General features: G+C 46.6%; 1 protein-coding gene and 1 long non-coding RNA gene across 2 annotated transcripts in view; one reads left to right on the forward strand and one right to left on the reverse strand.

Moving 5' to 3' along the window:
- Positions 1 to 11185, reverse strand: part of LOC149456760 (uncharacterized) — a 193438-nt gene extending 182253 nt beyond the window's left edge. The window contains exon 1 of the long non-coding RNA XR_016313810.1: positions 11067 to 11185. This is a non-coding gene — a long non-coding RNA (uncharacterized LOC149456760). The remainder of the gene's footprint in view (positions 1 to 11066) is intronic.
- A 53-nt stretch (positions 11186 to 11238) lies between these two features.
- LOC149456761 (propionyl-CoA carboxylase alpha chain, mitochondrial-like) overlaps positions 11239 to 17941 on the forward strand; it is a gene marked incomplete at its 3' end in the record, with an annotated part of 701434 nt that continues 694731 nt past the window's right edge. The window contains exon 1 of the mRNA XM_089684514.1: positions 11239 to 11383. Coding sequence (XP_089540640.1) covers positions 11330 to 11383 — 54 coding nt within the window. The remainder of the gene's footprint in view (positions 11384 to 17941) is intronic.

Here is a 17941-nt window from a genome sequence, read left to right on the forward strand (position 1 = left end):
GAAAGACATGTAGCAGAATACATTTTGTCCTAAATTTATGACAAAATTAGATTTTTAAAAAACTTTTTACTGGACATGTTTAATAGCAACAAGTCAATAATATTGTTTTTTTTTCTCAAAATTGTCAGTCTTTTTTTTTCTATAGCCCAAAAATAAAAAATGCACAGGTGATCAAATACCACCAAAAGAAAGCTCAATTTGTGGGGGGAAAAAAGGACGTAAATTTAATTTGGGTGCAGTATTGCATGATCATGCAATTGTCAGTTAAAGTAACGCAGCACTGTAATGCAAAAAATGGCCTGGTCAGGAAAGGGGGTAAATCCTCAGGAGGACAAGTAGTTAACAAATAAACATTTCTGATGTTTAAAAAAATGAATAATTGACCATTATAGCCACCCTTCTTTTCAATAACAGTCAGAAGCCTTCCATTCATGGAATCTGTCAGTTTCTTGATCTGTTGATGATCAACATTTTGTGCAGCAGCAACCACAGCCTTCCAGACACCGTTCAGAGAGGTGTACTGTTTTGTTTGCTTTGTTGAATGTGATGGAGCATTGTCCTGCATAAATATCATGGTCTTCTTGAAAGATGCAGACTTTTTTCTGTACCACTGCTTGAAGAAAGTGTCTTCTAAAAATTGGCAGTAGATTTGGGAGTTGATTTTGAGTCCATCTTCAACCCAAAAAGGTCCACCTAGCTCATCTTTAATAATACCAGCCCATACCAGTATCCCACCTCCACCTTGCTGGCGTCTGAGTCAAAGTGGAGCTCTGTACCCATTACTAATCCACCCATCTGGTCCATCAAGAATCACTCTCATCTCATCAGTCCATAAAACCTTTGAAAAATCTGTCTTCAGATATTTCTTGACCCAGTCTTAACGTTTCAACTTATGTGTCTTGTTCAATGGTGATTGGGTTTTAGCCTCCCTTACCTTGGCCATGTCTCTGAGCACTGAACACCTTGTACTTCTGGACACTCCAGGTAGGTTGCAGCTCTGGAATATGAGAGCACTGGAGGTTAATGGGTTCCTGGTAGCTTCATGTTTAATTCTTCCCAATTCTTTGGAAATTAATTTGAGTCTTATTTTTCAACACATTTCTTGCGACCCTGTTGACTATTTGCAACAAAATGATTGATGGCTCTGTGATCACGCCCCAATATCTTAGCAACTTCAAGAGTGCTGCATCTCTCTGAAAGACTTTTTACAATTTTTGAATCAGTTAAATCTCTTTTTTGGCCCATTTTGCCTGAGGAAAAGAAGCTGCCTAATAATTGTGCACATCTTGATATAGGGTATTGATATCCTTAGGGCACACCCTCCCTCATTACACAAATACACATCACCGGATATGTTTAAATCCAATTAGGATTCAAGTTTATACAGCTTGGAGTTGGGCAATATGCATAAAAACGATGATTTGATCTGTCAGGAATGGACTGGCCAACAATAGTGGGACTCAGCTGCCTTATGAGCTGCAGTACCAAGGCTGGCCAGCGGGTGCTCCCAGCAATCAGAGACTCAACCTTGCAGCCAGTCAAACACCTGGAACTAATTATACTGGTGTATTTAAGGGACATTCAGACCTGCAGACTCTGCCTTGGTGTTGTGTTTCTCTTGGGCCCTGTATCCTGTTCCTGCTCTCTGTTCCTGTCTGATTCTCTGCTGACCCTGCTCTGATCCCTGGCTTGTCTGACCATTCTCCTCTGCCTGGCCCTCTGTACCATGCTGCCCGCTACCTGCTGAACCTGGCCTGTGACCCCGACCATTCTCCGCTTGCTCCCCCTGTACCTACCTGCCCGACTGATATTGACCCGGCCTGCCTGACGACGCTTGCATTGTATGTACTGTTATCTGTGGGTGGTTGGTTGGTTTGTTTGCACTGTGTTATGTTTTAGTATTGCACTGCGTTTATGTTTGTATGGTTAGTGTTAATAAATTACATTGTTTATAACATATCTGAAGTCTGCGTTTCCCTGCGTCAGTCACACACCTCTGGTCATACCCGGGAGCCCTGACATTACACCAAGGCCAATCCTGACCACAAGTGGCTGCACAGGGAAGCCATCTTGGCTTGTTGATGGGAAGGATGGATCTGGATGAGGTTGCGTATTTATATCTGCTAGTGTTTGATGACAGGGAGTATGCTTATCAAACTCTGAAGGAGTATACCCGGGATGAACTGCTAGAATGTATACGGCTCGCTCATGTTCTAGTAGATCAGGGCACAGAGTTCTCTGAGGTGCAGCCTTTGATTGAGGTTTGTGCTGAGTTGGTTTCATCTGGTACCCCCGAATGCAGGGATGAATTTTTGCCACCATTTAGTGCAGACCAGGTAGAGTCCCTGGTGTGGTTATTAGAGGATGATGTGGATTACTTCTTGGAGCGTTATTCCACATGTTCACCACAGACACTAAGAGATTGTATAAATGCAGTGCAGTCTTTGGTCAGACAGGCTTTGTGTAAGCTCAGCTTTGTTCAACCTATACTGCAGACATGGACAGATTTGTTGCACCCAGCCTCAGTCAGCTTACAAAAACCCAGTCCTGCTTCTAATCTATTTCCTCAAAACTCTATTCCTGCATTCCCAACAGCTCCTCCTGCCCTGCTATCTACCGCATGTCAGTACCCTGTTCCCACTCGCTGCACCTGTCCTGCCTTTAACCCTGTAAAAAAGCCCTCTGTAGCAACTGCTCCCTCTCCTGTTCCATCCTCCAGCTCTTCTCTGTCTCCAGCTGCTCCATTCGTTTGCAGACCTGCGTTTACTTGCAGTGCTCCAGTAGTTAAAACCAGAAAAAAGCGAAAATTCTTTCCAACCAATACCATCCTGCCAGTATCCAAACCGGTGAACCTGCCTTCCGTGGTTCAACCTGAAGCCTCTACTCAGCCTGAATCCTCTACTCAGCCTGATGCCTGTACTCAGCCTGATGCCTGTACGCAGCCTGATGCCTGTACGCAGCCTGATGCCTCTACTCGGCCTGATGCCTGTACGCAGCCTGATGCCTCTACTCGGCCTGATGCCTGTATGCAGCCTGATGCCTCTCTTCGGCCTGAAGCCTCTACTCGGCCTGAAGCCTCTACTCAGCCTAATGCCTCTATTCAGCCTGATGCCTCTACTCGGCCTGAAGCCTCTACTCGGCCTGAAGCCTCTATTCGTCCTGATGCCTCTACTCGGCCTGAAGCCTCTACTCGGCCTGAAGCCTCTACTCGGCCTGAAGCCTCTACTCAGCCGGACGCCGGCATTCAGCCTGATGCCTCTACCCAGCATGATGAACTGATCCAGCCTGACGATCCTATTAGGCCAGTTGACTCGATGCCCGCTGTTGATCCAGATGATCCGGTACCTGATCCGGTGCCCGCTGTCGTGCCAATTGACTCGGAGCCCGCTGTCGTACCTGGTGACTCGGTGCCCACTGCCTTGCCCTATGACGCGGTGCCCGCTGGCGAGCCAAATGACCTGATGCCTGGTGACCCAGTGCCCGCTGTCATACCTGGTGACCCGATGCCCGCTGTCGAGCCAGACGATCCAATGCCTGGTGACCCGGTGCCCACTCCCTTGCCAGATGGCGCGGTGCCCGCTGGCAAGCCAAATGACCTGATGCCTGGTGACCCAGTGCCCGCTGTCATACCTGGTGACCCGATGCCCGCTGTCGAGCCAGACAATCCGGTACCTGATGACCCGGTGCCCACTGTCGTGCCTGTTGACTCGGAGCCCACTGCCTTGCCAGATGACGCGGTGCCCGCTGTCGAGCCAAATGACCTGATGCCTGGTGACCCGATGCCCGCTGTCCAGCCAGACGATTCAATGTCTGCCCCAGTGCCCGCGGTCATGCCAGTTGACTCGGAGCCCACTGCCTTGCCAGATGACGCGGTGCTCGCTGTCGAGCCAAATGACTTGATGCCTGGTGACCCGATGTCCGCTGTCCAGTCAGACGATCCAATGTCTGACCCAGTGCCCGCGGTCATACCAGTTGACTTGGAGCCCACTGCCTTGCCAGATGACGCGGTGCCCGCTGTCGAGCCAAATGACCTGATGCCTGGTGACCCGATGCCCGCTGTCCAGCCAGACGATCCAATGTCTGACCCAGTGCCAGCGGTCATGCCAGTTGACTCGGAGCCCACTGTCGTGCCTGGTGACTCGGTGCCCGCCGCTCCGCCTGGGGGCCCGAGACCTGTCGCTCCGCCTATGGGTCCGGCGCCCGCCGCTCCGCCTGGGGGTCCGGCGCACGCCGCCCCGCCTGGGGGCCTGAGACCTGTCGCTCGGCCTGAGGGCCCGAGACCTGTCGCTCCACCTGGGGGTCCGGCGCCCGCTGCTCCGCCTGAGGGCCCGAGACCTGTCGCTCCGCCTGGGGGTCCGGCGCCCGCCGCTCCGCCTGAGGGCCCGAGACCTGTCGCTCCGCCTGGGGGCCTGAGACCTGTCGCTCCACCTGGGGGTCCGGCGCCCGCCGCTCCGCCTGAGGGCCCGAGACCTGTCGCTCCACCTGGGGGTCCGGCACCCGCCGCTCCGCCTGAGGGCCCGAGACCTGTCGCTCCGCCTGGGGGTCCGGCGCCCGCCGCTCCGCCTGAGGGCCCGAGACCTGTCGCTCCGCCTGGGGGTCCGGCGCCCGCCGCTCCGCCTGAGGGCCCGAGACCTGTCGCTCCGCCTGGGGTCCCGAGACCTGTCGCTCCGCCTGGGGGTCCGGCGCCCGCCGCTCCGCCTGAGGGCCCGAGACCTGTCGCTCCGCCTGGGGTCCCGAGACCTGTCGCTCCGCCTGGGGGCCCGGCGCCCGCCGCCCCGCCTGGGGGCCCGAGACCTGTCGCTCCACCTGAGGGCCCGAGACCTGTCGCTCCACCTGGGGGTCCGGCGCCCGCCGCTCCGCCTGAGGGCCCGAGACCTGTCGCTCCACCTGGGGGTCCGGCGCCCGCCGCTCCGCCTGAGGGCCCGAGACCTGTCGCTCCACCTGGGGGTCCGGCGCCCGCCGCTCCGCCTGAGGGCCCGAGACCTGTCGCTCCATCTGGGGGTCCGGCGCCCGCCGCTCCGCCTGAGGGCCCGAGACCTGTCGCTCCGCCTGGGGGTCCGGCGCCCGCCGCTCCGCCTGGGGGCCCGATGCCCGTCGCCCCGCCTGGGGGCCCGATGCCCGTCGCCCCTCCTGGGGGCCCGACGCCGGTCGCCCCGCCCGGGGGCCCGACGCCGGTCACCCCGCCCGGGGGCCCGACGCCGGTCGCCCCGCCCGGGGGCCCGGTGCCTGTCGCCCCGCCCGGGGGCCCGGTGCCTGCTGCTCCGCCCGGGGGCCCGGTGCCTGCTGCTCCGCCCGGGGGCCCGGTGCCTGCTGCTCCGCCCGGGGGCCCTGCCTGCTGCCCCGCCCGGGGGCCCGGTGCCTGCTGCTTCGCCTGGTAATCCGATGTGCCTCTGCCCGGAGTCCAGCCCGATGTGCCTCTGCCCGGAGTCCAGCCCGATGTGCCTCTGCCCGGAGTCCAGCCCGATGTGCCTCTGCCCGGAGTCCTGCCCGATGTGCCTCTGCCCGGAGTCCTGCCCGATGTGCCTCTGCCCGGAGTCCTGCCCGATGTGCCTCTGCCCGGTGTGCCGCTGCCCGGAGTGCCTCTGCCCGGAGTCCAGCCCGATGTGCCTCTGCCCGGAGTCCAGCCCGATGTGCCTCTGCCCGGAGTCCAGCCTGATGTGCCTCTGCCCGATGTGCCTCTGCCGGGTGTGCCGCTGCCCGGAGTCCTGCCCGGTGTGCCAGTCTTTGATATCCCGCCAGTTACCAGACCCGGGCGGTGGAACATTTTGCCCAGCTAGGACTGTTTGGAGCGTCCTGAGGCCGCTCCTTGAGGGGGGGGGTACTGTCAGGAATGGACTGGCCAGCAATAGTGGGACTCAGCTGCCTTATGAGCTGCAGTACCAGGGCTGGCCAGCGGGTGCTCCCAGCAATCAGAGACTCAACCTTGCAGCCAGTCAAACACCTGGAACTAATTATACTGGTGTATTTAAGGGACATTCAGACCTGCAGACTCTGCCTTGGTGTTGTGTTTCTCTTGGGCCCTGTATCCTGTTCCTGCTCTCTGTTCCTGTCTGATTCTCTGCTGACCCTGCTCTGACCCCTGGCTTGTCTGACCATTCTCCTCTGCCTGGCCCTCTGTACCACGCTGCCCGCTACCTGCTGAACCTGGCCTGTGACCCCGACCATTCTCCGCTTGCTCCCCCTGTACCTACCTGCCCGACTGATATTGACCCGGCCTGCCTGATGACGCTTGCATTGTATGTATCTGTGGGTGGTTGGTTGGTTTGTTTGCACTGTGTTATGTTTTAGTATTGCACTGCGTTTATGTTTGTATGGTTAGTGTTAATAAATTACATTGTTTATAACATATCTGAAGTCTGCGTTTCCCTGCATCAGTCACACACCTCTGGTCATACCCGGGAGCCCTGACATGGTCAAAATACTCACTTGCCTAATAATTGTGCACACAGCGTATACAGTAAATGGATTCTCTAGTAGAAACCAGTAGGCCCACAGGAATAACATTTTCGGATACCCTTTCTGCAGTCCCAGTTTGTTTCCTCCTATAATCTTATTGTGTACATTGCAGAAAACAATACCTTTCTCAAATGTTTTGGGATATGTTTGTTGGCTGCTTTTAGTAAATAAGTAGCACATATATTTTTTTTTTTTTGTAATGTCCAACTGGTTACTCTGTACATTGAAATAGGAGCATACAAGGGTGTGTCAAGAAAAAAAAAACATGATACCCATGGACATAATTTCTCTCTACTGATTAAGCTGAGGTGGGCTGGATTTACTCATACTGTATGTAATGAGTACATTCAGGGCCATATCACACCAACAATTTTAAAGCAGTAACAAATATCTTTGGTTAATTTCTGTGGTAATCTGTAGCTGGTTACAGAGTTGCTCTTGTAGCTCTTCAGGCCTCTGAAGACTCTGTCACTATTTTTAATAATATTAAGATTTTTAAGATAATTTAAGAGAAGCCTGCACTGTAAAGCAAGACATTCACACTCACCTGCCCTATTGCCCATGCTACTAGACTCCTGCTGAAAATAATTTTTTTCTGGAATATCTCCTGCATCTGACACTCCTACAAGTGTTAGATGCTGATGTTCCTCTTTGCGGTCTGTGGTTTTTCCTGCTGGTGTAAAGTCACTACATCCCACAGTATTGATGTAGGGGTCAGAGGAAGTAACCATAGAACACATAGAGGGACTAGGCATCCGACACACCAGAAAATATACCAAATGCTGACTATCTTTTAGCAAGCGTCTTTCATAAATACAGGTATTTGCTAGAAAACAACACAACAAACAGGAATTGTTTGCTTTTCAGAATGTTCTTTACTTTTTTTTTTTTTAAATAATTACAGAGTTGCTTAAAAGATCCACACATATCAAGTGCATATGCAAAGCTTAGTATGCTTGTTTTCAAGATTTTGACACCATGGCTCAGAGTACACAGTGCAAAGAAGAAACAATGCTTCTCCCACAGTGGAATTGACTCCATAGTGGATTGTTCATTATTCATTTATTTTTCAGAAAAAGCTAATAAGACATCATTGGACCTTCACTGACTGCTGGTCTTATCATGAGTCACAGAAATGATCCAATGCTTAATAAAACTAATTCTGGGAAAAAGCACTTAAAGCGTTATTGATTACACATTTCACCGCGTTCTTTTCAACAGGGAAACAAGCCAGTACCCCTTCATCTTTCAATATTTTGAGTCTGTGATGGTCCCCTTAACATCAATTTGCAGGCCAAAAGCATAACTTATGCACAGAGGATGAGTTAAAGCATGCTTCTCAGCATAGGGGGACAACTTTTTATGTAATTCAGACCTATATCTGTAAATATGCAACAGAATCAGAAAAATGGAAACGTCCCTCCTGCTTTGTCACAGTTACAAGCATGGAGCATACGTTTTCACAAAAAGGGTTGCATTTTTCTGGGCTTACAGTGTAGCAAGTTTAGATACGAATGCTGGCGACTTCAACTAAACATCACATTTTTCTGTGTGAGTTTGAACTATTCTTGAGGCCATCAGAACTGCAAATTAATCATATTAAGCTTCACAATCTCCACAATGACATATAAACTGTTCTTAAGATCAGCATTTCAGAATAGTATTACATTAGTAATTTGTTATATGATTATATTACTTAAAAAACAAATCAACCCAAGCATCATGGTCCAAATCCATCATTATGCATAAAATCTAAATTATTGTACAATTCAGATGCAGAGAAGTTATTAGTGTAATGAGCATTGCTTTGGACAGTTTAGCATTGAATACATTAATTGACATGGTACATTTATATGTTCGCATTACTCCATTTGACATGTGTGATCCCATTTGTTTTTCTCAGCTTTAAAGCCCTTATTTTTTCATGCTAATTTGTGCAGTGATCTTCTTTTTAACATCCAATTACTAGTACATATGCACGGAATGTATGTATTTCTTACTATAGCTTTTAATAAAAATGCAGGCGAAGGAATTGTGTCAGCTCATAAGTTTTCTTTGGTAAGCAAAAATGGAAAGCCAGCTGAAGACAAGGAATACTATTTTTCTCACATTTAATATTTAAACCATTATTTGGACTTAAAACACTTAGCATGTTGGAGAATATATAGCTTATATTTTCAGGGACATTAAACAAGAAGATCTATAAATGTGGTAAATTTCAGGATGCACTTTACACATTATTCAATGCACCTACTCTAGAGAGCTTCACCTGCAAAGTATGGGCCTCTGTACACTTCCTCCTTCTGTGGGATGCTGAGCAGCAGTGAAACAAATCTCCATAAATATCTTTAGGGCTAAAAACAACTATTTTTCCTGGGCAGCCTCTCATTCATGTGACCACTCAGGACCACATCTGTATTATACACAGCAAGGCAAGACCGCCAACTCCACCCTTGTTACAGGTGAAACTCAAAAAATTAGAATATCGTGCAAAAGTTCATTTATTTCAGTAATGCAACTTAAAAGGTGAAACTAATATATGAGATAGACTCATTACATGCAAAGCAAGATAGCTCAAGCCGTGATTTGTCATAATTGTGATGATTATGGCTTACAGCTCATGAAAACCCCAAATCCACAATCTCAGAAAATTAGAATATTGTGAAAAGGTGCAATATTCTAGGCTCAAAGTGTCCCACTCTAATCAGCTAATTAAGCCATAACACCTGCAAAGGGTTCCTGAGCCTTTAAATGGTCTCTTAGTCTGGTTCAGTAGGAATCACAATCATGGGAAAGACTGCTGACCTGACAGTTGTGCAGAAAACCATCAGTGACACCCTCCATAAGGAGGGAAAGCCTGAAAAGGTAATTGCAAAAGAAGTTGGATGTTCCCAAAGTGCTGTATCAAAGCACATTAATAGAAAGTTATGTGGAAGGGAAAAGTGTGGAAGAAAAAGGTGCACAAGCAGCAGGGATGACCGCAGCCTGGAGAAGATTGTCAGGAAAAGGCCATTCAAAAGTGTTGGGGACTTTCACAAGGAGTGGACTGAGGCTGGAGTCAGTGCATCAAGAGCCACCACACAGACGGATCCTGGACATGGGCTTCAAATGTCGTATTCCTCTTGTCAAGCCGCTCCTGAACAACAAACAACATCAGAAGTGTCTTATCTGGGCTAAAGAAAAACAGACCTGATCTGTTGCTCAGTGGTCCAAAGTCCTCTTTTCTGATGAGAGCAACTTTTGCATCTCATTTGGAAACCAAGGACCCAGAGTATGGAGGAAGAATGGAGAGGCACACATTGCAAGACGCTTGAAGTCCAGTGTGAAGTTTCCACAGTCTGTGTTGATTTGGGGAGCCATGTCATCTGCTGGTGTTGGTCCACTGTGCTTCATTAAGTCCAGGGTCAATGCAGCCGTCTACCAGGAGATTTTGGAGCACTTCATGCTTCCTTCCGCAGACGAGCTTTATGGGGATGCTGAGTTCATTTTCCAGCAGGACTTGGCACCTGCCCACACTGCCAAAAGCACCAAAACCTGGTTCATTGACTGTGGGATTACTTTGCTTGATTGGCCAGCAAACTCGCCTGACCTTAATCCCACAGAAAATCTACGGGGCATTGCCTAGAGAAAGATGAAAGACATAAGACCGAACAATGCAGAAGAGCTGAAGACCGCTATTGAAGGATCCTGGTCTTCCATAACACCTCAACAGTGCCACAGGCTGCTAGCTTCCATGCCACGCCACATTGAGGCAGTAATTGCTGCAAAAGGAGCCCAAACCAAGTACTGAGTACATATGCATGCTTATACTTTTCAGAGGTCCAATATTGTTCTATGTACAATCCTTGTTTTATTGATTGCATGTAATATTCTAATTATCTGAGATTGTGGATTTGGGGTTTTCATGAGCTGTAAGCCATAATCATCACAATTATGACAAATCACGGCTTGAACTATCTTGCTTTGCATGTAATGAGTCTATCTCATATATTAGTTTCACTTTTTAAGTTGCATTACCGAAATAAATGAACTTTTGCACGATATTCTAATTTTTCGAGTTTCACCTGTATATGTGAATGGGCACTAATGCAGTTCTAGTTTACATGGTCATTAGACCTCTTTTACAAAGTACTGATGCTTGAACATGTTTTTGGGATGTAATTTTAGGCATCTATTTTGCACATTTGCATGCACAATATATTCTTAGGGAAAAATAATACTTATGCTTCTATGCGCGTATTCGAGTGCAAACACGACATAAATTTCTGACCAAAAATGCAGATTTTTTTTTTCTGCGGAATACGCAACACTTGTTCACACACGTGTGCAAAAGCACACTGTAAATAATGGGCTATATTTTACTTCAGTAAAAAAAATTAATAAAATGCTGTGCTGAACCTTCTCAAGCGGCCTAAATATTAAAAACAAAAGAAATATTGAGGGACTTTAGACGGAAAGAATTGTACGGCCAGCCCCATATCCCGCAATGAGATAAAAGTACTGGCCTCATGTTCCTCACACACCCCCTCCATATACAGGAGAAATTCCTTCCCCTCGACCACTACCTGAACTGACAATGTAAACTCCTCCGTGCCATGCCCTATGCTTACGTTGTCAGTGGCAAAGCTCTGTAGAGGAGGCCGGAGCTAGATGAACTATACGAGCCACAGCGAGAATGACAGGGCTACTAGGCGGGAACTCCGTCCCCACACCTCCCGGTCACCTCAGCGCACAGCTGACAGAGACAAGGACACTTCAGCACATGGGAGGGTAAGCACGCGCTGCTTCTTCTAGGAGCCTCATTGGTCGCTTGGCAGCAGACTCCTCCCACTCTTCTGAGGTGAAAGGTCAGATTTGGTGTACAGAGACTACGATGGCGGCGCTCAGAGTCCTCATACAGGCGCACAGAATACTGATCAATGGGCAGGTGAGGAGAGGGCGCCGGGTTCCTAGACTCATGGTAATCCTTCCTGGGGACTGGGATAGCCACTGCTTCATACACAGTGGTGCTGCCAGCAAGCTAGCTCCTGTCCCCAGTGTGTGTACACAGTTCTATGCACATCATGTCTCCTGAAGTGTCCTCATACACCTGACATGTTCAGCCTTTGATTGCTGGGACCCTGCTGTTCCCAATGTGTGGCACTCCTGTCTTTCTGGGTGACAGTCCAGCAGGGCTGTAGTCCACCAACATTCCTCCAATGGTGGGGAGTGCAGGACCAGTACTCCAGGACTGCTGCTACACCAACAGACTCATCTCGGTGCACACTGGCCAATCAGTGTATGCAGAATACACTGATCGGCCAGTATAATGTGTGTGTGACAACTTGTAGGTGGTTGTGCGCACACTGGCCGATCAGTGTATGGAGAATATGGCCCATTTTATAGTATAGTGTGTGTGTGACAACTTCTAGGTTGTTGTGCGCACACTGGCCGATCAGTGTATGGAGAATATGGCCAATTTTATAGTATAGTGTGTGTGTGACAACTTGTAGGTGGTTGTGCGCACACTGGCCGATCAGTGTATGGAGAATATGGCTCATTTTATAGTATAATGTGTGTGTGACAACTTGTAGGTGGTTGTGCGCACACTGGCCGATCAGTGTATGGAGAATATGGCCAATTTTATAGTGTAGTGTGTGTGTGACAACTTGTAGATGGTTGTGCGCACACTGGCCGATCAGTGTATGGAGAATATGGCTCATTTTATAGTATAATGTGTGTGTGACAACTTGTAGGTGGTTGTGTGCACACTGGCCGATCAGTGTATGGAGAATATGGCCCATTTTATAGTATAATGTGTGTGTGACAACTTGTAGGTGGTTGTGCGCACACTGGCCAATCAGTGTATGGAGAATATGGCTCATTTTATAGTATAGTGTGTGTGTGAGAACTTGTAGGTTGTTGTGCGCACCCTGGCCGATCAGTGTATGGAAAATATGGCCCATTGTATAGCATATTGTGTGTGTGACAACTTGTAGGTGGTTGTGCGCACCCTGGCTGATCAGTGTATGGAGAATATGCCCCATTTTATAGTATAGTGTGTGTGACAACTTGTAGGTGGTTGTGCGCACACTGACCAATCAGTGTATGGAGAATATGGCTCATTTTGTAGTATAGTGTGTGTGTGACAACTTGTAGGTGGTTGTGCGCACACTGGCCAATCAGTGTATGGAGAATATGGCTCATTTTATAGTATAGTGTGTGTGTGAGAACTTGTAGGTTGTTGTGCGCACCCTGGCCGATCAGTGTATGGAAAATATGGCCCATTGTATAGCATATTGTGTGTGTGACAACTTGTAGGTGGTTGTGCGCACCCTGGCTGATCAGTGTATGGAGAATATGCCCCATTTTATAGTATAGTGTGTGTGACAACTTGTAGGTGGTTGTGCGCACACTGACCAATCAGTGTATGGAGAATATGGCTCATTTTGTAGTATAGTGTGTGTGTGACAACTTGTAGGTGGTTGTGTGCACTCTGGCCGATCATTGTTTGGAGAATATGGCTCATTTTATAGTATAATGTGTGTGTGTGTGATATCTTGTAGGTGGTTGTGCGCACACTGGCCGATCAGCGTATGGAGAATATGGCTCATTTTTATAGTGTGTGTGTGACAACTTGTAGATGGTTGTGCGCACACTGGCCAATCAGTGTATGGAGAATATGGCCCATTTTATAGTATAGTGTGTGTGTGACAACTTGTAGATGGTTGTGCGCACACTGGCCAATCAGTGTATGGAGAATATGGCCCATTTTATAGTACAGTGTGTGTGTTTGTGACAACTTTTAGGTGGCTGTGCGCACTCTGGCTGATCAGTGTTTGGAGAAAATGGCCAATTTTATAGTATAGTGTGTGTGTGACAACTTGTAGATGGTTGTGCGCACACTGGCCGATCAGTGTATGGAGAATATGGCCCATTTTATAGTATAGTCTGTGTGTGACAACTTGTAGGTTGTTGTGCGCACACTGGCCGATCAGTGTATGGAGAATATGGACAATTTTATAGTATAGTGTGTGTGTGACAACTTGTAGATGGTTGTGCGCACACTGGCCGATCAGTGTATGGAGAATATGGCTCATTTTATAGTATAGTGTGTGTGTGACAACTTGTAGGTGGTTGTGCGCACACTGGCCGATCAGTGTATGGAGAATATGGCCAATTTTATAGTATAGTGTGTGTGTGACAACTTGTAGATGGTTGTGCGCACACTGGCCGATCAGTGTATGGAGAATATGGCCAATTTTATAGTATAGTGTGTGTGTGACAACTTGTAGGTGGTTGTGCGCACACTGGCCGATCAGTGTATGGAGAATATGGACAATTTTATAGTATAGTGTGTGTGTGACAACTTGTAGATGGTTGTGCGCACACTGGCCGATCAGTGTATGGAGAATATGGCCAATTTTATAGTATAGTGTGTGTGTGACAACTTGTAGGTTGTTGTGCGCACACTGGCCGATCAGTGTATGGAGAATATGGCCAATTTTATAGTATAGTGTGTGTGTGACAACTTGTAGGTGGTTGTGCGCACACTGGCCGATCAGTGTATGGAGAATATGGCCAATTTTATAGTATAGTGTTTGTGACAACTTGTAGGTGGTTGTGCGCACACTGACCAATCAGTGTATGGAGAATATGGCTCATTTTGTAGTATAGTGTGTGTGTGACAACTTGTAGGTGGTTGTGTGCACTCTGGCCGATCATTGTTTGGAGAATATGGCTCATTTTATAGTATAATGTGTGTGTGTGTGATATCTTGTAGGTGGTTGTGCGCACACTGGCCGATCAGCGTATGGAGAATATGGCTCATTTTTATAGTGTGTGTGTGACAACTTGTAGATGGTTGTGCGCACACTGGCCAATCAGTGTATGGAGAATATGGCCCATTTTATAGTACAGTGTGTGTGTTTGTGACAACTTTTAGGTGGCTGTGCGCACTCTGGCTGATCAGTGTTTGGAGAAAATGGCCTATTTTATAGTATAATGTGTGCGAGGCTTGTAGATGGCTGTGCGCACACTGGCCGATCAGTGTATGGAGAATATGGCCCATTTTATAGTATAGTGTGTGTGTGTGTGTGTGTGTGTGTGTGTGTGTGTGTGTGTGACAAATTGTAGGTGGTTGTGCGCACGCTGGCTGATCAGTGTATGGAGAATATGGCTCATTTTATAGTATAGTGTGTGTGTGTGACAACTTGTAGATGGCTGTGCGCACACTGGCCGATCAGCGTATGTAGACTATGGCTCATTTTATAGTGTGTGTGTATGACAACTTGTAGGTGGTTGTGCGCACACTGGCTGATCAGTGTACGGAGAATATGGCCCATTTTATAGTATAGTGTGTGACAACTTGTAGGTGGTTGTGCGCACACTGGCCAATCAGTGTATGGAGAATATGGCTCATTTTATCGTATAGTGTGTGTGTGACAACTTGTAGGCGGTTGTGCGCACACTGGCCGATCAGTGTATGGAGAATATGGCCCATTTTATAGTATAGTGTGTGTGTGAGAACTTGTTTTTTTTATTTTATTTGTACTGAATATGTTTTATATCAAAAAGTAAAACATTTATTTATATATATATATATATATATATATATATATATATATATATATATATATATATATATATATATATATATTTATTTTCAAAATTGTCTGTCTTTTTTTGTTTATAGCGCAAAAAATTTAAACCGCAGAGGTGGTCAAATACCACCGAAAGAAAACTCTATTTGTGTGAAAAAAGGACACAAATTTCATTTATGGACCGCGTTGCATGACCGTGCATTTGTCAGTTAAAGTAATGCAGCACCGTATCGCAAAAAAAAGCCTGGACAGGAAGGAGGGGGGGGGGGGGAGTAAATCCTCTGGAGGGCAAGTGGTTAAGTAAATTATAAAAACAAAACAAAAAACCCAAAGGTTTAATATCACATTACCAGGGTCAAGACCTGTACTACAGCAGAGAAAAATCTGGGGACTTTATTAACAGAAATACAAGTCATTTAGCAGGTAAAACAGCACCTGTATATGTGTTTTTGTTTTTAGCTGTTTCTCTAGAACTCAGGATTGAAATCTTACTTGTAGTCAAGATGTCAAGGTGTGTCAAGTGATTGTAGTAAATACATGTACCTGCAAGGTCCAACCTCTGTTGAATCTGTGCCATGGCATAACTTACACTATTAATATAAAATAATACTCTTACCATCACCATAAAATGTGATTGAGAAGCACACGTTAGGTGATGTCTGTAAGAACATGTCCACTAAATATCCCTTGGAGTACACTTGAGCCCAACTCCAGGCAGAGAAAAAAGAACTGTGGAACTGTGCCTACACTTCAAAGGGTAATAGCCATTTTGTCTAGTACCAGGGTCTCCAGACTTTCTAAACAAAGGGCCAGCTTACTATCCTTCAGACTTTAGAGGGGCCAGACGTTGATGTCAGTGGGAGCAATAATACACTGAGAAATGTCAGTGGGAGGAATAGTGCCCCATCGTTGGTGTCAGTGGATGGAATCGTACCCCATCGTTGGTGTCCGTGGGTGGAATAGTACCCCATCGTTGGTGTCCGTGGGTGGAATAGTACCCCATCGTTGGTGTCCGTGGGTGGAATAGTACCCCATCGTTGGTGTCCGTGGGTGGAATAGTACCCCATCGTTGGTGTCCGTGGGTGGAATAGTACCCCATTGTTGGTGTCAGTGGGAGGAATTGTGCCCCATTGTTGGTGTCAGTGGGAGGAATTGTGCCCCATCGTTGGTTTCAGTGGGAGGAATTGTGCCCCATCGCTGGTGTCAGTGGGTGGAATAGTGCCACATCGAAGGTGTCAGTGGGAGGAATACTGCCGTGTTGGAGGGAACTATGTCCCACTGTTGCTGACAATGCGAGGGGCGGAATAATACCCCAAGGGCCAAATAAAAGCAAGCAAGGGGCCGCACTTTGGAGACCACTGGCCTAATGGATAGGAGAAACCGTTTTACTCGATCTCTTCCTCCCTCTGGCAGATGGTGCTCTCTCACAGTTCAGCGATGGACTCTTCCCTGGTGTCCTCATTCCAGAGCAGGGCTATGGATCCTGCTGTGGTCTTGATGTCATTACCTTAGACCACTAAAGTGTCTAGCTGCAGAGAGGAGCGGACAATCAGGAAAGTATACAATATTTAATTTTTTAGTTCTCCTGGATATAAATGAACAATTAAAGCGGTAGTAAACCCTGCTAGACAATGTAATAATATGCTAGTATGCGTCACATACTAGCACATTATGAAATGTTTACCTTACAACTAACCAGGGTGGATTTGATTTAAATCAAACTGATTTAAATCACTAGTCAGTAAGGCTTGATTTATATCCTAGTTTTCTACATAAAGACTAATTCTTGCTGGTATAACTTTAATATGCAAGTAGATGAAGATTTTTAGAATAACAACTTTTCATATTAATTTTTTTATCCCCAGTTTAATAGGTTAATCATTCATATTTGGACAACTTTTCTGTTGTACTTAGGAAGGAGAAAAATAATCATTACCTTAATAATAACAATTTAAATAGATTTATTCAACTGAAACAATAACATTCCAGCATATGTTATTTGCTTAAACAAACATCCATGTTTGTTAACTAATTTGGCTAAACAAAATATATATATTTTAAGAAACTTAGACTGTCAGCCCCTTCCTCCTCACACTTAGTTTCACTTTCTTCTTGTGCAGATCTATTCCACTCCAAACAATCAGAAAAATATTGATTCTATTCACTGAACTTCTTGAAATTTAGCACTGAAGGGGTTGATTCTGTATTCATAGGTTTGTAGAAGTTAGGATTAAGGTCTTTTTCTTAACTCTGTTCATGTTATAACATTTTTGCTGTGAAGAAGAGGCATGTGATCTCCGCTGAGTCAAATTCAATTTTGAGAACTGCAAAAGTAAACCAAGCATCTATGATAATATCTTGTAGGCAGAGAAACTGCCCAATAATCTTACAAAAACCTCTGGAAGAGCATGACATTGTGAATGGATTCATGGAATTTATTTACCAAAAACATTAAACATATACAGCCTACATAATTAAAAAACTATTCTTTTTTCATGATGGAATAACCTTTGGATGGTAATATATTTTCCTCAAAAAGCATTTTATTTAAAAAAAATCCGATTTAAATAAAAATAATCAGATTTTTTTTTTTTTTAAATCATTGATTTTTATCCACCCTGCAACTAACCCCTCCAGTGGTGCGCTGTCATCGCTGACGGGGCTTCCATTTTCACCCAGCCACGGCATAGAGCTCTGAAGGAACGGCACAGGTATGCTATTTCTTCAGAGCTGCATGCAGTGTTAATATCTCTTGAACCGTGCAAGTTTAGGAGATACACTGTGCCTACAGGTAACCCTTATTGTAGGCTTACTTGTAGGTACAAGTAAAAAAAAAACAAAAAAAAAACACCCTTTACTTCCACTTTAACCCTTGCAGTGCTAGCACAGGTCCAATGAAAGGG

The sequence above is a fragment of the Staurois parvus genome, unplaced genomic scaffold (assembly GCF_062004578.1).
Source record: "Staurois parvus isolate SC_StPar_1 unplaced genomic scaffold, SC_StPar_1.0 ptg000349l, whole genome shotgun sequence".
NCBI lineage: Eukaryota > Metazoa > Chordata > Amphibia > Anura > Ranidae > Staurois > Staurois parvus.